Source organism: Marmota flaviventris, chromosome 9, assembly GCF_047511675.1.
Source record: "Marmota flaviventris isolate mMarFla1 chromosome 9, mMarFla1.hap1, whole genome shotgun sequence".
Classification (NCBI taxonomy): domain Eukaryota; kingdom Metazoa; phylum Chordata; class Mammalia; order Rodentia; family Sciuridae; genus Marmota; species Marmota flaviventris.
Genome location: NC_092506.1, coordinates 50921769 through 50944570, shown reverse-complemented (window position 1 = coordinate 50944570; position 22802 = coordinate 50921769). Strand labels below are relative to the sequence as shown.

The following is a 22802-nucleotide window of genomic DNA, read 5'->3' as shown; positions in this document are numbered from 1 at the left end:
GGCGTGAGGACCATGAATGGAGAGAGACCCCACTGGCCAGGTGGGCTGGGAATTAAAGAAAGGAGGGGGGAGCAGCTTCCAGGTCACGACCTTGTGAACCCCAAGGCTTTTCTGCTGGGCTCGTGTCCCCAGGTGTCCCTGACTGTGTGTCATAAGGTCCCCTGAGACTCCATGGAGGAACAAAAAGGCAGTGTGTGGAGCCAAGACAACTTTTGAAACAAATTAAGGAGTTGGATTCAGAAGATGGCAGGGAGAGGAGAATGAGGGGGCGAGGGAGAGGGGGAGAAGGAATTTGGCAGGAATTTGGCAAGCTGAGGACAGGAAGCAAGGCAACAACTGACTCACGACTTTTGCCTTTTTAGGCTCGAACCATCTCGTTGTGGGCTGAGGTGGGGGTGCCGGTGAAGGGAGGCAGGCCAGCCGCCTGGCAGCCCATGGCCTGTCTCCCAACAGCTCCTTCTTGCCCACCCTCACATCAGCTCTCTCCCCTGGGGTTACCTGTTCCCTTGGAAGCTTTTTGGAAGCCTCCCCTTTGGGGGCTTGTCGACCATGTGAGTGGGGTAGCCATCTTTTCAGAACCCAAATCTGGGGTACGCCATCTGACATGCTTGCGTTCACGTGTGAGGAAAGAAGGGCAGAATACTGAACGTTCAGCCCCGTGGCCACTTCTGCTGTAAGAATGGGACTGGCTGGAACTCGTGGGGGTGGTTAGGTATGACCTGGACTGTGTGGGTCCCTGAGGAGGAGCTTCTCACCCAGAGCTTTGAGGAAACTGGGCCTTGGGTTGAGCTAAGAAGGGAGCTAAAATCCAAAGCCTGGACACCTCAGAGGGAAATCTCAATGGGTCATCTGAGCAGCCATAAGCAGGCAGCGAGACATGGGAGTGACCAGTAGGCAGCAGTCCTGGGGGGTGTCTGGGGGACACCCATATGTGCTCCCACGGTTCATGGGAGAGCTGGGTGTGTAAGAACCCAGTAATGAGGGGCACATCGGCAGACTGCGTGGCATTCAGAAACTATTTGAGTGCAGCTTGTCTGAAATAGTTCAATATGGAGATAAAATACTTGAGATTTCAGATTTAAGACTACTATCCTCAAGGGGGTAGCGGGGGAGAGAAGCACATGTGAGCGTGGAAGAACTTCTAGGCCACAACTGTCACCATCTGCTCTCATGAGACCAGATGATGTCAGCTGTCCACAGTGGGAATTAAGCTCCTCCCCGGGCCCAGCCATGCTCCTTTCTCACGCATCTCTGAGCAGATACACTGCTTTCCTGTTTGTTCCCTGACCAACAGAAGCTTGGCATAGATCTCACTCTGTGTGCTTCAGATGATTTGATATGGCTGTAACCTCCCTCCCTTGTGTTCCCTTGATGGCACAGCCTGGCCACCTGTCTGAGAGCCCCTTGGGTGCTCGTGAGAGGAAGAGCCATTCCATTAGTTGTGAATGTCTACCCCGTGTGTGCCACGGCTAATGCTTCAGCACCTCGTGGGCAGAAACCTCAGATGGTTTATTGATGAATGACTTAATGTAGCCCCAGCTCTTAACCATCAGAGCTTTAGGGAAACTTAAGGGTAGATGTCTATTTCCAATAAGCACTCTGAAAAGTCTAGGTCACCTGCCTCGGGAACAACCTCAGGAGTTTGAAACACGGTGGTCCTTTGACTTTTCATCTTGGGGTTCCCTTTGTCCCCAGGGCTCCTCTGCCTTTCTGGGTCCCATTCCTCCAATTCCCAAGATGTGGCCACCAGGAACCTCTGAGTCAGTCTCCAACCCTTCCTCTTCTTGGCTCTGCCTGTAGAACAGGAGCCTCACTGCAAGCCTCGTCTTTTTGCAAGCTCTTTCACAACAGCTCTGTAACAGAGAATGTTCTTTCCTCGGTAGATTTGCCGTCAATGAACAAAAGAACCCTGTCATCTCCAAAGGAGCCTTCTCCTCTTCCTCTTTCTTCCTGGTCTTCTCCTTCATCTTCCCCACCATCATCTTCTTCTTCAGCCAGTGTCCCTGGGCATACCCCAGATGACTCCTCCCCATCTCAGGTGAGTACAGCCGAGGGCCCCCCCCCGCACAGGCCTAGGAAGGTGAGCTCCTCCTGCCTTCCACACTTGACTCTGGATGCTGTGTGCTCTTAAGTGCCCCCTAGTGCAAGGCCAGGGCCAGAGAAAAACTTGTCAACGGTCCACTCCAGGCCTTCTTCACAAGTGCCTTTCATGAAAGCTCATCCACTCCAAGGACACAGACACCCTCCCTCAGAAACCTCTTGAGGGGTGGACTTTGTACCAAGTATTGCACCATGGGATGCAGAGATGCTGGGACAGGTGCTCTGCCCTTGGGAACTCACAGAGGGTATTAAGGAGCTCACAACTAAAGGAACAGACACAGAGGGAGCCTTTGCTAGCATCTAAGGACCTTGGAAGCAACATCCTTCTTGTATAGGAAATGTCATTTTTGACAAGCATGGCTGGACTCTTTCTTTCCATAGGCAATTGTCAAGCCTCTGTGCCTGCCAGCCCTGTTGTAGGTTCTAGGAAGTCAAGTGCACAAGACAGAAATAATGAGTGCTCTTGTGAAGGCCCCAGTTCTCTGAACTGCAAGGCACAGCCACTCATTGCAGAGTCTACTTATATTCTCCCTTTGCCAAGGGCCAAGTTCCTCCATGCTGGAAGTGGCTACTTTTCTCGGTGGTACAAGGTGTGAAATTTAGAAGGGTCACTGAAAGGTACTAAAGGTCACACTTTTGCCACCACAGCAGAAAGGTAACTGTCACTTTCTCACCTCAAAAGCCTCCAACAAAGAAATCTTGGTCTTGTGATTGTTAGAGGAACATACCTGGTAAAGGAGGCCATTCGGTAGGACCACGTTTGGGCATCTCCTTTGGAGATGACGGGGTTCTCGCCTTCTGCCATGTGCCTGGCCATCCTTGGAGCCAGCCATCCCTGTGCTCACTGGCCTAGGAGCTCATCAAGGGCAGCAGACACACGTTGGTCTTCCCTTCTGGCTTCCTACCCACCCAATCTAGGACCCAGAATGGCCTTTAATCAGTGTGGATTTAGGGGCTCCAGGTAGATCTCAACAGGTTCCAAGAACCCTCTTAGAACAAAGAGCAGCCCCATGAAATCCTCTGAGGCAAAACCATTTTTGACTTTGGTATCTGAGATCTGGAGAAAAAAAAGGAAGTAGAGTGTAGGTTGGGATTTGCCTCCTCCATATAAATAAATGCTGTAAATTATTAGCTAACTGCCATTTCTGCCCATCCCCTCTAGGTGGCAGCTTACAATCCCCATTCACAGGTCTCCAGAGGTCACTCCAGTCCATCTACCCCAATCTTTCTGAGACGAGCCAGAGCCCAAGGAACACCCATGGAAACTCCCCTCTATCTGCCTCATGGTGCCGTGCTGGAGCGGGCAGAATACTGCCTGGTGAGCCCCGGAGGAGACAGTGTCACAAGCCCTGTGGAGATGGCTTCTGAGGACTGTGAGGAAGCAGAGGCCCCTCTTGGAGGTACCAAGAGCCTCCACAAAGACCCATACCCCATTGGGCAGAAGGACAGGTGCCTCACACATCAAGAGCAATCTCTCGTGGGTGGAAAAGAACCAAGAGAGGAGAGGATCAGACCCAGGAGGCAGCAGGAGGGCAGGTCAGAGCTGGCAGAGGAGAGGAAGTCGGGCTTGAAGAAGTTAGTCCTCACTCAGGAACAGAAGACCATGCTGCTGGATTGGAATGACTCCATCCCTGAGACTGTGCACCTCAGGGCTGAGGAACCACTTTCCCAGGACAGTCCTGGGGGTGATAGACCAGGCCGTGTGCTGAAGCCAGTCCACCCCTTGACCCTCCCTCGGGCATGGAAACAGACACTGCCAGCCCAGAGAGAGGCCCAGGAGGAGACACGGGCCCCAGCTGTACGGACTCCGGCAGAGCAAGGTGCCCCACCTAAGTCTCCCCTGCGGCTCATAGCCAATGCCCTCCGAAAGTCCCTGGGAAACTTCTTTCCCAACTCCGAAGGTGGAAAGAAGGCCTGGGCCAAGTCAGAATCCAAAACTTTGCCCACAGATCAGCCACACACCTGTACTTGCTCATTCAGCCTTCGGAAAACCAGTTCCAACAAGGAGGGGGACCAGCAGTCCAGTGGGACACATGTGGCAAGCAGGGCCTCTGCTTTCTTCTCCCTGGGTTCCCAGGCTGCTCAGTTCTCGAGGCTTAGCCCTTCGGACCCTGCCCTCTGCGCCCATAGTTTGCCCAATCGGCCATCTAAGAGATTTCCTGCACTAGCGTCCCCACCCTGCAGCAAGATGGAAGATGTCCCCATACTCCTGGAGAAAGTGAGTTTGCAAGAGACCTTACCAGATGCTGCTAGGGTTCCAAAGAAAGGAGCCTCACTTTTTTCCTCCCTCAAATTCAAAGACAAATCTTTTGAAAGTTTCCTTCAAGAATCTAAACAAAGGAAGGACATCAGGGACCTCTTTAGCAGCCCTGATGGGAAGGTGCTGTGCAGGGACAATGTCCTATCCCTGGAGAAGCTGGCACAGCCTTTCAGAAGCACCTCCCTGGAACAGGTGGCCCATCTTCCTTCTCCAGGAGGAGACGCAAGTAAGTGGCTCTTTCCGTATAGAAGTCGACAGTTCCTGATGGTCAGTTAGTTATCCTTGCTTGGGTTAGCAAACAGGCATCATCACTCTGGTTTGTTTCTCAAATTAAATTCTAAATTTGCTTCTCAAATTAAACACAAAAATAGAGAAACTTGAAATTGAAATTTTTTTAAAAAAATAAAATTTTGAAATTAGGACATTGAAAGTGTTGAGTTAACTAGAATTCCATCCCTTTCTTGCTCATTGACTGTTTTTACTAAGTTGTACATAAAATATAACTTTTTAAAAATTAGCATTATGCCATAGGTATTATGCCAATTACCATCTGATTTACATAAATGTAATTGAATAGACTAGAATGTTTTGTGGATACCTTGTCATTTAATGAATTATTTTCTTTTGTTTATAGGTATACATGAATATATAAATTATAGATTAATATATTTATATTTCATGTATGGTGTTGAATGAATTTTTATGCATAGAGCTTTTTGTTTCTTTTGAATTACTAGGTTAAACACTTTTCTATATATTTGGTTACCAATGGAAATGTAGACTTTTTATGTTTAAATCTGATTTTTTAAAATTATAAATTAATATATCAAGGACTATAATCAAACAACATGGAAATATCTAAAAAAAAAAAACTATATTTATTATCTCATCACTTCTGTACTTGCCAAAGATTTAGTATATTCCTTTAGCAACAATTTAGTTGTTGGTTGATTGCTTGAAACAAATGATGATCTTACTATTTCTATTGTCAAGCGACTGTTTTTCTTTATTCTTTTTTTTACTTTTTTATTTTCTTATACAATTTTTATTTTGGAACTTTAGTTTTCAAGTAAAAACAAAATTACTTATCTTCTTTTGTTTCCCAATCAAATATCTATAATATTAACAAGAGGCTTTATTTGAAGTCAAGTTTGGGATAAGCATAGATCAGGTTAGGGTATCACTCTATCCTTTACATCATCTATCAAAAGTTCATGTGTCACAAATATTTTGTAGATAATATAGTCACATGGTTTAAAATCAAAGGGTACAAAAGGCACAAGGTGAAAGTCCTCCCTCCCATCCTTGTCGGTAAGGCATCTGGACTCTATCTTGATGATAGATATTATTATCACTTTCTTGGCCATTCTTCCAGGCAGAGTTTATGCATTAAAAGAAAATTTACATATGCTTTCTTTTTCTTACACAAGTAGTAGCATGGTAGCATGCTGCACACACATTTCTTTTTTCTTTTTGTACTTTTAATTTTGTCTTGGAGATCATTCCATATTAGTACATAAAGAACTTTCTCTGTCAGGTGAAGCTGGTGCACTCCTGTAATCAGGAAGCTGAGGCAAGAAGACCGCTGGTTTGAGGCCAGCCTCCACAACTAAGTGAGACCTTGTCTGAAAATGAAAAATAAATAAATAAAAAGGTCTGGGGATGTAGTTCAGTGTCTGGGGATGTAGTTTGGTGGTAGTTACCCGGGGGGTGGGGTGGGGAGAACTTTCTCCTTTGTTTTATTGCTGCCCTGTATTCCAGGGTACCTTAATTTATGCAGCCAGTCCCCAAGGATGCAAGGATTGTTATTTCACATCTTGTTATCACCAGCAGTGCTACACTGATTAACTGAGAACTTAATCCATTTGGCATATGCGTGAATTTATCTGTAGGATAATAAATTCCAGAAATGGAAATGCCTGAGCAAAGGATGTGTAAATTGGGAACTTTCATATTGATTGCCCGGTTATTCCCCATCCTGGTGTGCAGATCACATTCCCAACAGCCAAGGTGGAGTAACCAATGTGTTCCCTGCCTTCCTAATTTTAACCTTTCCCAACCCAATAAACTCAGAAAAGTTGAAATTTCAATGAAGTAATTGAGCCTCTTTTCATATGTTAAAGAGACGTTCATGTTTCTTTTCCTTGTATTGTTGGTTCTGTCCTTTGTCCAGTTTTTTGTTGGTTTGTTAGTATTTTCTTAATGACAGGTAGGAACTCTATTTAAAAGGAAAGAACATTTCTTATGTTGTTACAAATATGCTTTTTCCAATTTCTTGTTTGTGCTTAAATTTTTTTATGTTTTTTTTTGAGGGGGGCAGAGCAGAGGGAGTGCTAGGAATTAAACTCAGGGGCACTCAACCACTGAGCCACATCCCCATCCCTATTTTGTATTTTATTTAGAGGCAGGGTCTCACTGAGTTGCTTAGCATCTTGCTGTTGCTGAATCTGGCTTTGAACTCCCCATCCTCCTCCCTAGCTGCTGGGATTACAGGCATGCACCACCACACCCAGCGTTTATGATGGGTTTTGTTGCATTCAATTTTTATTTTTATATAGTGATTATAACTTTTTATTTTATGGAAGAAGAAAGAGCTTCTTTAAAGTTTATAGAATTTTCTTACAGTTTCATTGAGTATTTTTGTTTGATCTTTTTTTTTTGCATTTAAATATTTACATCAAGAAATTATACTACTATAAAATATCAATTATGGCTCCAACCTTATTTTTTTTAGATGTCTCCCTACTTATCCGATATAATTTAGTGAATAATCCATCTTTTCCTCTCTTATGTAAGGCAAGAAGATTGCTGGTTTTAGGCCATCCTCAGCAACTATTTATCAAATATTGGATTCTGCACTTGTATTTATTTTCATCCTACTATATTCCCTTGAGTTGTTCTTTCATGTATCAATACCACACTATTTTAATTATCTCACTTTATTTGTGTGTGCTTAATAATTTTTTACATATTTTACTATTAGTAGGAAGAGTATTCTGATCTTCTTTTTCTACAATATCCTGACTTTTCATGCTTATCTGATAGTCTCTATGAATTTAACTTCAGCTTGTCTATGTATCAAAAAAAAATCTGTTAGTGCTTTTATGCGATTGAGCTAAATTCATAAACTACTTACTTTGATAAAAAATCACAAACTTACGATATGAATTGTCTTTTCAGCTGTTCATTTCTTTTTCATGACCCTCAGGAACATTTTAATCTTTGTATCAAATAAATCTTGAGTATTTATTAAGTTTACTATTAGGTACATTTGTTCTTGCTATTACTGTAAACAAGATCTTTCCAGTTTATATTCCTACTTCTTGTTTATACAAAAGTTATTGATTTCTGTATACTAATTTCATACCCATTCATCTTACTACATTCTCTTTTCTTGTGTCAAGATTTCTCTAGGTTATTTCTATATCTACACTCAACATCAGCAAATAATCATTTTACCTTCTGCTTTTAAATTATGTATCTCTTATTTTGTTCCCCTAGTTTCTTTTGTTACAGAATCTCCAGAATAATATTAAAGTATTAATAATGATAACCTTATGACATTCCTAAATTCAATGAAAATGCTACTAGTATTTTCCCATTTAAACATGATACTGGCTTCTGGGTTGACTGAGATATATCTTATCCTTTTATGGACAAAACCTTCCTATTCTAATAAAAATATTTTCAATCATACATAAATGGTGAATTCTATCAAATGTCTTTCAGCACCTTTTAAGATATTTGTATGATTTTTTTCTCCTTAGTTTGATATCATAAATTAGATAATAGATTTAGGGCTATTGAACCATCCTTGCATTGGTGAACCACTTAATCTTAAGTTCTTATTTTAATATACTTTCCAAGTCTGTTTAGTAATGTTTTATTCTTAAATAAAACATTGAATTTTATGGAATTTTATTAATTTTTTCATTAATATAGTTAAGATTGGTCTACAGTTCACTGACATCACATTTATGTGACTTCTGTAAGTATTGATTACAATAAGTTGGGTAATATATTTTCCTGATTTTTATGGAGAGATGTATTCCTGTATATTCAACATGAAATTGTGTGACTTCCTTGGCTTAGAACAGAATGGGAGTGTAGAGAAGGGAATTAGATCTGGACTGGCCAGCTCTGCAAATAATGCCTGGGCCTCTCTCTTAGAAGATCCTTGTGTTTCTTAAAGGTGTTCCTAGATTATATGCTAAGGATGTAAAGATTTTATCAATCCCATCAGATTAGGCCCTTCAGTCTTCTATTTCCTGTCCATTCCAGCAAATGCATACAGTGACACTGCTGTCTCTGCATTTATCTTATTTTTACAAGAAAACTTTCTAAGCAAATTAAAGATACATGTAAACTTATCTGGATATTTAAATGGCTTAGGGGCATAAACTAATTTCAAGTACTTACCAATGCCCATCTTACACAATTTTAATGCTAGCTATCATTCTTGTGTATAATTAAAGAAAGCCCCCTGAAAACCTTTTTATGTTTATATAAACGTATTGCAGTATAACATCTTTAAAGTCTTTAAATATTATGTCTACAACTGATGAGTTTTTACAAAGTACACCACTGTGTTTTTGTCTCTGAGGTTAAGCTACAGAACATTCGCTGAACACAGATGCCTCCTCATTCATTACTCCCTCTGTATACCCCACCCAACAAAAGGATTGCCACCTGACTCCTATCAGCTTAGATTATTTTTGCAGCATTTTAATTTTTTCACTTTAAAAAATAAAATAATTTGATATTGTAGTAGGAAGAATTATGCATAATCTTGTCCCCTAGAGTATGGTGGGAACATTTCACTCCATCCTGTGATTAGGTTAGGGGATTTTAAGGACATAATTAAGTCCCAAAACAATCAACTTGGAGTTAATCAAAAGGGAGATCATCCTGGGCAGGCCTAACTTAATCAGGCAATCCCTTAACAAGGACTTTCCAAGGTCAGAGACTGGATTCTAAGCCTGAAAGACATGATTTTGCTGGCCTAGAAGAAGCAGTAAACTGTCACATTGTGAGAAGGCCATGAACAGATGGCCTTTAGGAGTTAAGATTGACAGCCACAGAGAAAAAGGACCCTGTGCCCTACAACCAATAGGAACTGAATTTTGACAACAGACTGAATGAGCTTGAAAGAGGACATTGAGCTACAGATGAGAACTGCAGCTCAGCTGACACCTTGATGTCAGCCTTGTAAGACTCTGGGCAGAGTATTGGTGGAGTTATGCCTGGACTTCTGACCTACTGAGCCTTAAATAATAAAACCTAGGTAATTGTAAAGCTAGGTAATTGGTTGTGCAGTAGGAAGCCAGACAAGTATGTACTCTTTTGTGCCTGCCTATCTTCACTGAACATTATGGGGGTGGTGGATTTATCCATGTTGTTATGTGCAGAATTGGTTTATTCTTTTTAGTTTCTGTATTTCATCCCATTGTATGAATATTTCACAATTTATTTGTGCATTCTGTTTCTAGGTATTGAGGCTGTTTTCAGTTGTTTTTATTATGAATGATGCTGCTTCAAGCAAGCTTATACATACCTTTGGTGCATGCATGTGCTCATTTCTGTTAGATGTTGCCAAAGATAAATGAAGCTAGACACTAAAGTAGTAAGGACAAATTTTAATCAGTAATATACTATTGCAATAGGAAGAAGTTCCAGTATGATATGAAATCAACTTTGATTTCTATAGAAGTCAATGGGGTGCCTTACAGGGAGAATGAGGCAGGGTGGAAGGGGCTCAGTAGAGTCAAGGAAGTAAAAATTTACAAAGGCTAATCTGTATAAAGACAGATTAAGCTAGCTGTGTCTATTAACTGGCAGTTAAAGAATCTGTCTTCCAACAGAGACTGGGAGACAGTGACCCTATCCTTTGTGGTGATTATACTTTAAGAGAATGGCTTTCATGTCCTTGAGAAAGATGCTCTTGAGTTGAAGGAGACACATAGACATCTCAAAGGGACAGAGGAAGGATTTACATTTGGGAACCCTTTTTAGTAAGTAGTCTAAGAACAGGGCAGGGGATATCATTGGGTGTTGGCTAAAATAAACAGGAAAGTCTTTTGGCAACTGAGCTTTCTCAGGTACCTAAGGATCATCCCTAAGGGTATGATCTTGAGCTGTCAGAAACTACATTAGTATATAAGTATTTTAATATGTGTGTGTGTGGGGGGGGTGAACGATCATTTGTGTTGAGAGTCTATAACTTTTTATAGGCTGAGATTGAAGACCAATGGAGAAGAGGGTTCAGAGGATCCTGGTCAGAGTTCAGCCAAGGAGAGAAGCTTTGTGAGCATCCACCTAGCAGTGGAATTGCTAGGTCATGGAGTAGGTGGAAGAGTTGATTTAATTGATGCAGTATAGTCAGTTTCTCCAAGTGGTTGTTACAATCTATAGGCCCTCCAGCAGACAGGAGACCTCCCCTCGCTCCACATACTTGGTAATCTCAGTTTTGTTTTGTTTTCCTGTTGATATTGCTGTATTTGTAGGTGTGTGATAGCATCTCATTACTTTGATTTGCATTTACCTGATAATGGTGTTGTGTATTTTTCATAGGTTTATTTAAGTATTCTCTTGTATGAAGTCTTTAAATCTTTGGCTCATATTCTTATGTGTTGTCAGTCTTTTCTTTATTGATTCCTAATCTGTGTTGATTCTGGTTAATCAGTCCTTTGTCAGATATCTGTGTTGCAAATATCTTCTCTCATTTTTTGATTCACTTTTTTATGTTGTCTTGAGGATCAAACCCAGTGCTTCACATTTGCTAGGCAAGCACTCTGCCATTAAGCTACAATCCCAGCCCCTAAATGTATCTTTTGATAAACTGGAAGTACCTACTTTAATAAAGTGAAATTTATAATATCTTCCTTTATTATTAATTTTTGCATTTTTGTTTATGAAATCTTTCCCTACTCCAAGGTCATGTTAATGTTCTACATCACCTTCTAGAAATGTACTAAACGAATATAGAAATCCCTATTTCACAATTGAGACATGGCTAGAGTGAGTGAGGAAGTGTATTTTTAAGTTTTTTAATTTTAATGAATTTTTTTAAAAATGGAAGTGGTGTATAATGTTTTTCTGTTAAATACACCTTTAGTTTTGATAGGATTGTATTTCATATTAGCCATTAAAAACTTAGCACCTGAACTACGATATGCTATAGATGTAAAATATTCATCGACTCTTGAAGATTTAGTATGAAAGAAGTAATGTAAAATAACTTATTCATAGTTTTTGCATAAATTGCAAATTGAAATGATAATATTTTTGAAATTTGGGGTAAAATTATGTTCATCTATTTCTTTTTACATTTTTAATGTATAAATTACATACACGGCTTATATTTCTACTGGACAAGACACTTAGAGGAGCTTTATTAGTTTATCTTTCACAATTAATTCTGTTAATTGTTTTCTTACTTTTATCTTGAAGTTCAATTCGTGGCTCTTTTTAGCTTCTTGAGATGGATCTTAGAGCATTCAGTCTCAAATTTTCGTCTGCTTAATATATGCCTTCTTAAAAGCCCCGAATTTCCCTTTAGTCACTGCTTTAACTGAATCAGAGTTGTTTCATTATGACTTGCTTTTATCATCAGTCAATTTTAGTGTAATAGTATTGTTTAATTTCTACATCATTTTATGATTTCTAGCTTAATTTCACAATTGTCATAATACATACTACATATGGATTAATCTTTTGAGATTTGTTGATACTTGCTTTATGATTTGGCTTATCAAGTCAACTTGGTAAATGTTCTGCATGTGCTTGGAAAAAAATGTATATTCTCTACTTTTTGGATGTGATGTTCTCTATACTTAGAAATTAGGTCAAATTTATGGTAGTGTTTGCTCCTATCCTCTATATCCTTACTGATATTTTGGTCTGATTTTTCTATCACCTGATCAGAGAGCTATGTTTAAAATATCTGAAAATGATTGAGGTTTTGATTATTTTCTAGTTTTAGTTCAATAGATTTTTGCTTTATATATTTTGAGGCTATTCTATTAGCTGCATCCATATTTGACTGCTATAGTATACTTTTACATTGACACTGGGATCATCATCTCTTATTTTTGCAATATTTTTCGGCCTTCAAGACTTTGTCTGATTTTTAATGTAGCTATGCTAGCTTTCTTGTAATTTTTTTTTTACATGATATCTTTTTCTCTCATTGTAAACTTACTTTGTTCTGAAAGTTTCTTATAAGCAGCATATAGTTTGAGTTTTTTAAAATCTGATTTGATAGTCTTTCCCTTTTATTTTGTTATTTAGTCCACTTGCAGTTAGCATTATTATGATATATGTGGATTTAAATCTCAGCTTACTATTTGGTTTTCATTAGTTTGATCTCATATTTTCTTGCTTCTTTTGCTTTTCTTTGCATTTTTGAATGCAGTTTCTTTTTTATTTAATAGTTATGGTAATCGTAATATATAGTACATATAATTATGCATAGTTTGTTCATTAATATTTTGGTCGTTACCCAGGAGGTTATAATGTTAATTGATGACTAAAATGAATCTATGTTAAATTAATTTTCTTATCTGTTCCTGAATAGCCTAAGAACTTTAGAAAACTTTAAACTCCATTTATCTTCTTCCAACTTTTATGATGTTGCTGTCATATATTTTAATTTTATACCTATCTTAAGGCCATGGAGATTATAATTAAATTTTAAACAATCAGTGTTCCTATTTTCTCTTTGGGAAGGAGATCTCTCTCTCTCTCTCTCTCTCACACACACACACACACACACACACACACACACACGCACACAGTGAATTTTCTTTTCTTAAAGAACCCCTTTTTAGCTGGGTGCAGTGATGCATGCCTCTAATCCCAGTGGCTTGGGAGGCTTAGGCAGGAGGATCTCAAGTTCAAAGCCAGCCTCGGCAATGGTGAGGCACTAAGCAACTCAGTGAGACCCTGTTTGTATACCCAGCCCTGCCACCCAAAAGAACCCCCTTTTAGGATTTCTTTTAGTGTGAAGAGAAATACTCTTAGGTTTCATTTCTCTGAACTTTTGCCTTTATTTCTAAAGGATATTTCTTCAGAATATAGATTACAAATTGGAAGTCAGTATCTTTTTTTGGTGGGGGGGGAGTTAGTATCTTTCATTATTTAATACTATCATTCCATTGTTTATATGGAAAGCCAGTTTTATAATCATCTGTCCTTCTTTGAACATAAGGTGTATATTTTCTATGTGAATTTTTATTTGAATAGATACAGAGAAATGTATGCAAAAACAAGTGCTGGTACAACAGTGTGGTTATTTCAGGGGTGAGAACAAATGGAAGGTTTGTATGCATGCTCATTATTAATATTTTCTTTTACAAATTTGGGCAGGATACCTGCTATAACAAATTATGCTCTAAAATTTTCAAATTATCAAAGTCAAATATTAAATAATATTAAAAATCAAATATTACTAATGATTTATAATGAAACCTGAGATCCTGCTCTCATTCTCCTCACTGGCCCAACCATCCTCTACAGGTACTCGCTTTTAATTATTTCAGCTTATTATTATTATTTCCAGTTATTATTTCTATATTTGTAAATAATATCCTTGTGTTAGTCAGCCTTCCATTACTGTAAAACAAAATACCTGAGATAATCGAGTTACAAAGAGATAAGGTTTATTTTGACTCAAGTTTTTAAGGTTTCAGTCCATGATTGACTGATCTCATTGCTTTTGGCCCTACAGCACAGCAGCGTATCATGGTGACAGTTCAGGGAGATAACTGCTCATCATGAGACCAGGGAACAAAAGAGTTGAGGAAGGAACTGAGGTCCTGCTATCTCCCTTCAAGGGCATGCTCTGTTTACCTAAAGACCTTTCACTAGGTTTTTAGGGAACATAGTCATATTTTCCAACTTTTTTTTTTTTTTTTTTTTTTTTTTTTTGGCACTGGGGATTGAACTCAGGGGCACTCAACCACTGAGGCACATCCCCAGCCCTATTTTTGTATTTTATTTAGAGACAGGGTCTCACTGAGTTGCTAAGTGTCTTGCCAATGCTGAGGTTGGCTTTCAACTCTCATCCTCATGATTCAGCCTCCAGAGCCACTTACAACATAAGTTTGTCATTGACTTTCAGCCTTTCTTTTCTTTTAATACAAATATTTAAAGTCATACATTTCCCTCTAAGCCCATCTTTAGCTGCATCCTACAAATTTTGATATTTTTGTTTAGTTCAAATTGCTCTTAATTTTCTTTGTGATTTTTTTCTTTGATCTATGAGTTAATTATAAAAGTGTTCTCTAATTTAAAAATACTTAGGGATTTTCCCAGGTATCTTTTAATTATCTATTTCTATCTTTTTGTTTTGTTTGGTTTTGTGTTTCTTCTCTATATTCAGTATGATACCTCATTCTCACACTTAATTTGTTGATTCCTTAGTGCTGAAGTGTCTGTTCCTGAGTTTTTCTGGGATATGGCCCACTCATGGCAATTCTACTCTGTAAGCACCCCTACTTCCACTTTTCTCAACCCATATCTATCCTCTCTCCATTTTCCAAATTTTACAATAAATCTTATCAACTGTTGTCTTCACTCCTTTTCTCTCTGTTCCTTCTACTTTGTTTCTGTGGTTTACTTTTTAAAATCCCACCCTCATTCTAGTTAGGTTAGGGTGGCGATGTTGATACAGACTGTGTTTGATTTTCAGTGTTCCATTAACCTCCCTTGACCTCTGTGGTAGGCCATGGTAAGTCTGGTATAGGCCGGATGATGCTCTTAAGAAGTATGTAATTGCAGTCCAGCAAGATTTTCTCATATATTAAATTGGTGGATTCATGGATGATCTAATTTCTAATTTAATTCCTTTGTGGTCAAGAGAATTTTTCGTGACTTCAATTTCCTTTATCAAGATGGTGTGATAGCTCAACATAGGTCTGTCTTAGGGAATGTTTCATGTACATTTGTAAGGAATCTGCTGCTGTTTGGTGTAGTGTTCCACGATATGAAGTAGGTTAAGTTGTTCAGTAGTGCTCCCAAGCTATGTACTCTAATGTTACTTACGCTATCAATTACTGAGAGGAGAGTTAATACTCCTAACTGTAATTTTGGAATTATATATTTATCCTTTCAGTACAATCAATTTTTGCTTCATATATTTTGAAGCTCTGTAATTTAGTGCATCCGCATTTAATATCTTATCTTTTTGACATATTTACATTTTTATTATGGAATATTATTTCTGTTCTTATTTCTTGTCCTAAAACTACTTTGATATAACCACATGAGCTTTGTTACGATTAGTGTTTTCATACTACAGTTTTTCTATCTTTTGTCTTTTAGCTTCTCCTTATATTTAAGATAGATTTACTGTAAGTAGTATATAGTAAGTTCTTGCTTTATTAAAATCTAATCGGATAATCTCCACTTTTAAAATAATAAAGCTTAGACCATCTACATTTAGTGAATATCTAATATAGTTGATTTTCAATCTACTATTTTGCTATTTGTTCTTATTTGTGTCATCTAATTTTATTTCCTTTCCATTCCTTCTTTTGGTTCAATCGAGATTTCTAACATATTATTTTGCTTCTGATACTGGCTTATTAGTTATATCTATATATGCTTAAGGGAGGTATATGTGTATTTATAGTAGGTAGTTTATGGTTTATAATTTGAATTACTGATTTATCATAGCCTACCTAAAATAATACTATGCCACTGCAGGTATAGTATATGACAACTGTATAGTTTTTTCTTTCAACATTTTTGTTGTTTTTAAATATTTTTTTAGTTGTAGATAGACACAGTACTTTTATTTTATTTTTATGTGGTGCTAGGGATTGAACTCAGTGCTCTCCATATGCGAGGCAAGCACTCTACCACTGAGCTGTGACCCCAGCCCCATTTTTATTATTTTTGTATTACATTTTGCTTCAATGCATGTTTTAAAAAGGATCTTCTTTCTTTCTTTCTTTCTTTCTTTCTTTCTTTCTTTCTTATTATCTATATTTCCATCTAAGTTACCTGAAATAGTAAAAAAAAAAAAAAAAAAAAAAAAGAGAGAGAGAGAGAAAAAAAAAACTTTATGTTTACTATTTCTGGAATTATTCATTTCATATAACATCTAGATTTTTTCACATTTTATATGCATATCTGCTAACAACAAATCCCAGCTTTTGTCTTCAAAAAGGAAATAAGATTTTTTAAAAACCTTAGCTTTGCCTTCATTGATAGGTTCTGCACCCCTGCCCTCTTTTTTCAGCTCTTTAATGACATTGTTGTATTGTCTTTCAACCTGTTTAGGTCCTGATGGGATGTACGTGAACATCCTTATCCTTGTTTCTCTGTGTGCAATGTAACATTTTTCTTTGTGTGCTTTTAAGGGTTTCTCTCTCTCTGATTTTCAGTAATTTTATTATCATGAACCTTACTGTGATTTTCTTTCTGTTTATCCTGATTGTGGTTTATTGAGCTTCTTGGAACTGTAGATTCATAATTTTCATTGAGTTTGGATGGTTTTCAACAATATTGCATCAACTACCTTTTTGGTTCCCATTTCTCCCGTTTCCTGGCACTGTAAACATGTATTTTAGACTACTCGATTTTGTCACTGAGGTTCTTGGTCATCTTTTTAGTTCATTTTGTTAATTTTCTCCCTTGTGCTTCATTTTGAATAGTTTTTGTTGCTGTTGTTAATTCCACTGATTTTTTTTTTCTTTGCAATGCTTAATCTTCTGTGAAAATGATCCAGTGAAATTTTCATTTCAGTTTTGTATTTTTCATTTTATAGGTTCTGTTTGGTTCTTTTTTATACATTCAACTTCTGTTCTCATTGAATTCATTTGCTACATTTAAATTTAAAAAAAATTAATTAGTTGATTATTATAATTTGGGGGGAGGGAGTACTGGGGATTGAATTCAGGGGTACTCAACCACTGAGCCACATGTCTCTAAATAAATACAAAATACACATGTCTCTAAATAAATACAAAATAGGTATTTTGTATTTATTCTCACTGAGTTGCTTAGCGCCTTACTCTTTCTGAGGCTGGCTTTGAACTCGCAATGCTCCTGCCTCAGCCTCCTGAGCCACTGGGATTACAGGCATGTGCCTCCATGCCCAGCTTAATTGTTTATTTTAATGGGCAAAATCTGTATAGATTTGTCCAGTATAGCATGATGCTTTACAATGCACACATTATGGAATGACTTGATAGAACTAATTAATGTATGAATTATCTCACATGCTTATAATATTTTGCGAGAATACTTTAAATCTATTCTTTTAGCAATTTTCAAGAATATAAAACATTTAACTATTATCACTGTGTTGGATGATAGATCTCTTAAAATTATTCAATTTAACTGAAAATTTAAATCCTTTGACCAATATCTCCTATTCCCTGTCTTCTAGTATGTGTTCACCATTCTACTCTCTGCTTCTACAATTCCTTTTTCAGATAGTTTGATGTTGATATATTTTAAAAATTCATAGATTTTCATTTGTAAATTTTGTATCCTACAATTTTGATAAATTGATTTATTAGCTTTTGGGGGGGTAGAATTATTTTTTTAAATTCTTGAGCACCTTCATAATAGCTATTTTATCATAATAGTTTCTTGATTCCAGCAGACCTGTCATTTCTGGGTCTGCTTTTATTGATTGATTTTTCTCTTATCTGATTTACCCTGCTTTTTTACATACCTAGTAATTGTTTACCAGCTGCTAAACATTATGAATATTGCTTTGTAGAGTGTCTAGATTTTTTTTTAGTTAAATAATATTAAATAGGGAGTAAAGAATGTGTGGTGGGCAGTAAAGTAACTTGCAGATCACTTTTTTCCCACCAAGACTTGTTTTTAAGCTTTGCTCAAGTGAGTCTATAATAACATTTACTTTAGGCTTATTTATTTCTATTAATAATTGTGACTTCTATGGTCTCTAAATGTCTCAAAGGTCTGTGCAACCTTGGCTAGTTAGAACTTGAACATGTTTCTCCTATAAAAGCTCCAGAGACTGCTTAGCCTACAAAGTTCTAGCAGCTATTTGCCCAAACTCATGCAGTTTCTCTCTATGCATCTATAGTTCATTATTAAGCAATTGATCAAAGGGACATCTGTGCTTATTGCTGAAGTCTTTTTTTTTTTCCTTATCTCCCTCTCTCTAGTGCTCTGTCCTGTACATTCCAGCTGCCTCAATCTGTCCAGACTCTGATTTCTGTCTTTTCAACTCATTAAGTCTATGAGTTTAGGCTCTTCCTATCTGCACTGTAATTTGGAAAGAACCTTTAGGCAGAAAGCTGCTGTGATAGCAGAGCTTTCCTCATTTGCATCTGTCCTTGCCTTTAACATAATTCTGCACTACTTGTTGTCCAATTTTTGGAAACAGATGCTTCATGTATTTTGTCCTGATTTCTAGTGCTTTGCGGTGAGAAATCAATTCCAGAGTCGCTTACTCTAACACAGCCAGAGTGGAACAATGCTGCAAAGATTTTAAAACTCTGCAAATGATAAGTGAACTCCAGAATGCCTCCTTCTACAATGGATGGAGGGGGTGAAGAGGGAGACTCGGAGACAACTCTATAGCTTCTTTCTTGCTAGAGTTTAAGAAATGCATTTTATTTGGAAGCATTTTTGCCTCCATTTCAAAATGGAATTTAATGGAAATACTTATTTTTTGCAAGTTAGAAAAAGTTCCAACTTTAAATTTATGCTCTTCCCATAAATGACTATTAATTAGGCAGTTTTGCAAATACCGAAGTATTGTTAATTTGGATCAGTGATGATGAAGGGGCAGCTGCTGCTGCTTATAATACTGACTACATTAACTTAAGCACCTCCAGTCAGTACCAGGCACTGTGTTGGGGCACTTTGCATTGATTAATTTTACTCTTGAGAGACTCAAGGAAGTTAAGTTAGTTCCTCAAGTTCACACGCTAGGAACTAAATGCCCAGTGACTGAATTACTCCATGGTAAATTAGTGGCTGGAACTGGGAAACAATCTCTGCTCACCTCTAACAATGCCTCCTTCGTATCATGCTGCTCTCTGATTCTATCTTTACCTGAGCTTTCCCATCTGGCAAATTAAAGTGGAAAACAGTGAACTCCCTCCCCAGAGAGGCTGTGTTATTATATACATGTTTTGCATTATTTTGATCTGAATAACAGCATATGTAAATGTGCTCCTGGAGATTAAAATTACCCTTATTTTGTAAAACTTGGCCTATTCCACTAGGGTGAATAGTTGAAAATTATGGGGAGGAGAAGGCAGGCTGGAGAGAATGTTAACTGGCTTGGAATTGCTTTTCCTCCTTTCTGCCCACCCATACATAGTCGTGTTCAGACACAAGCTGCCATTAGCAGAGTGAAGAGAAGTTTCCCATCGTGGAGTACTAGCTGGTTCTGATGTTTGGTGTCCAGAGCGGGTTAATCCAAATATTAATGCCTGTGTGCCAGGTTGATACGTAGGGGCAGATGTTCTTGCTGAGAAGAATGAAAGCTTCCTGTTGCACCTGGAAACCCTTATCACACCTGGTGCCCAGCAGGGTCACAAAGAGATTCTGGTTAACACGGGCACATGGTGGCTGCCAACCTCTTGTGCAGAGGCTGGCGTGGCCCGTGGCTTGGGCTGTCCGTGGGCCCTGTGTTGTTGAGCCATCCCTATCTTGAACTGCCTTTCCTGGCATTTGAATCATCACTTCGATGATGTGATAATATCTGCAAGTTGGGAAAATAAAAGTGGCATTTGTTTAGCTATAATTAATGAAATATTTATGTTGCATGAGACTATGTGATAAAACCTTAGGCTTAGAGTCCTTGTGCTTCTGATTACATTTGGGATTTTTTTTTTCTGTGACCAGACATTCTGACGCCAGCTCTTTTACACTGAGCAGATGTCATGTAGTAAAAATGGGTGCCAGATGCTGTGAGCCGCAGAAGGGCGATTTGTTTAAGAGCTGGCTCCGACTTTTTTGCATTCAATTACTCTGTAGAAAGAACCTTACACAAGTGTTTAGGTAACTCAGCTAACTTCAGACATGCATTTTAATAATAGATCTCATCTCTGAATGCATTGTAAGCAACATACCGTATAAATGGTGTTTAAGGAATTAATTGATTTCTGCATAATACCTTGCTTTTTGGTTTTCTTGGCTTTTTTTTTTTTAATATGAGAAGAGAGCTGCAAAACTCTTGGCAGGGATCCAGAAATGTAATTAACGTAGAGGGCCAAATTTTCAGTTGCCCTTAGGTACTGCTTCCCCAAGCTCCTGGCAGGTGCAGCTCGGGAAAGGCAGGGAGGGAGGACATGGGGTAAGTGCAAGGAGGGAGAGGCAGCTTTGGTGCACAGAGCAAAAAAAAAAGAAGAAGCTAACAGTTCAGTAAGTTCTTCTCTTCCCATTTCAGGCTCCAAGCACATCCCTGTTGGAGCCCAGGTGACAGAGGCTGCCTCTCCATCTTCCTCGGCCACCTCCTCCTCTTCAGCAGATGAAGAATACGATTCCCCATTTTCCTGGAGGTCAAAGGTAACTTCATTTGGAAAACCAAACAAGGTGTTGGTCAGCCTCAGGTTTCAGACCCAGTGTGGGCTCTTAGCAGCAGTGAATCCATTAGGAGGACCATGGTGCTTTGCCTCCGAAGCAGCCCTTCTTCTTACTTGGAATACCCCAAAAACTACCTCCATAAAAAAGAAAAAAAGAAAAAAAAACAACCTTTCTCAGGGACTCTAATTGGGAAAGGGAAAAAAAGAGGCATATTTACTTGAAACCATTTGGTAACTGCAGCTCTTAAAAGCTGGTTTAATATGTGGTCCAACAAGCAAACCATTGAAAAAATTACACCAAGCAGATGCATATTTCCCCGAGGGAAGCACAACTTCATTTAAGAAGCACTAGAGGCAGATTGCATGGAAAATGTGATGTTTATTCTAATCAGAACTATGAAATGCATCTAGACACGGGACACTCTGAGGATCCTACAACAGAAGGGGCTAGCCATGTGCCTGCGGGGGAGGCAGCAGTCTTCTTCATTTAGGGAACATTAATACTTCTAGAGAATACTTTAAACAACTCTCGTGCCCATAGAGAAAGCTGTAGATGTTTCTGTCTGTCACAGACTCAGGGACAAGCATCCAAAACCAAAACCCACTGGTGTTTTCTTTATCCACTGGGGCTGGAGCCTTTCCACTGGGACCAGGGAGGGGTGATAGATATCTGGACCTAAAATGTTTCCCGGGTGGACAGAGAAGCAGTTCACTGCTCTGGTGGTGTTTATTTTTTGGAGCAGTGTTGGGGAGGGAGGAAGAGACCCAAATTTATTTACTGAGACTCAACTTTTCCATATCTGGCATTGGGAGCTTTGGCATCACCTCAAGTCACTCGGGGGTTCCAATTCCCCATGGTTTAGCTTGGAACAGTCAGAAGGGGGCTGGGACAAGAGAGAGAGAGAGAGACGGGCGGGGGGAGGGGAGATGGAGAGAGAGCTTGTATGGATTTCTCATTTTTAAACGTGCGGCTTCTCTGATTAGCTTAATGCTCAACACAATGGATTGTGCATTGTGATTCTGGAGTTTCCTTTCTGCCCCGTTATCCCCTTGAGGGACCCTAAGTTAATTCTGTGTTCAAATGAGACAGAAATCCCAGCTTTGACGGCTTCCACACTCAAGGAGAATAAAAGATTGGAGTGGCCAAAACACATGGAAGTAGCAAGATGATGTTTTTAAGGGCCAGCCTTACAAATAGTTCCTTGTCCTCCTGCTGGCCCAGCACAGAGCTAGTTGTCACTTATGCTGCCCGGGTGGCAAAAGCATGCCTGCTTTGCCTGGCTTCTGAGGCATCCTGCTCTTACAGGAAGGGAAACTGGCAGCAGGATCCCTTACTCATAAGGACTCACTCACACTGAAGGAACAAGGGGAAGTGTTTGTCTTCTAGTTTCCTCATTTCTTCTGTCCCGTGTCGGTGTGTCCCCAGCCAGGTGGTATAAAGCCCAGGCAGCTCAAATGACCCTCTGTACAGGAAACTGGAGACTGGATATGTCCCCTCTGCCTCTTCCTTTTGCTCCCACCTGCCCCACCTTTGCCTTTCCGCCCAGACCCACACCTGGATCTGAGACAGACAGGAAACCATGTGGTTCGGCCAGCTTTCTCCCTTTTCCTCTACTGTCTCTTTCCTTCCCTAGCCCTCAGCCTCTCCCCTCGCCTCTCTGCATTGTCTCTCTATTGAGAATAGAAAAACTGAGCCTGGCATATAATAAAGCCATGGGAATGCTTGTTCTTAAAGCAGACTTCCTTTCTACATCAACATCATCTTTTTTTTTTTTTTTGATACCAAGAATTGAACCCAGGAGTGCTTAACCACTGAGCCACACCCCCATCCCAATTTTGTATTTTATTTAGAGACAGGGTCTCACCAAGTTGCTTAGCGCTTTGCTAAGTTGCTGAGGCTGGCTTTGAACTCGCAATCC

The 22802-nt window shown here is 39.0% G+C and overlaps 1 protein-coding gene across 1 annotated transcript in view; it reads left to right on the top strand.

Annotated features, from left to right (window-relative positions):
- Nucleotides 1–22802, top strand: part of Mical2 (microtubule associated monooxygenase, calponin and LIM domain containing 2) — a 206583-nt gene that overhangs the window by 158290 nt on the left and 25491 nt on the right. Inside the window, exons 28-30 of the mRNA XM_071616384.1 lie at nt 1884–2038; nt 3263–4586; nt 20748–20866. Of these exons, the coding sequence (XP_071472485.1) occupies nt 1884–2038; nt 3263–4586; nt 20748–20866 (1598 nt within the window). The remainder of the gene's footprint in view (nt 1–1883; nt 2039–3262; nt 4587–20747; nt 20867–22802) is intronic.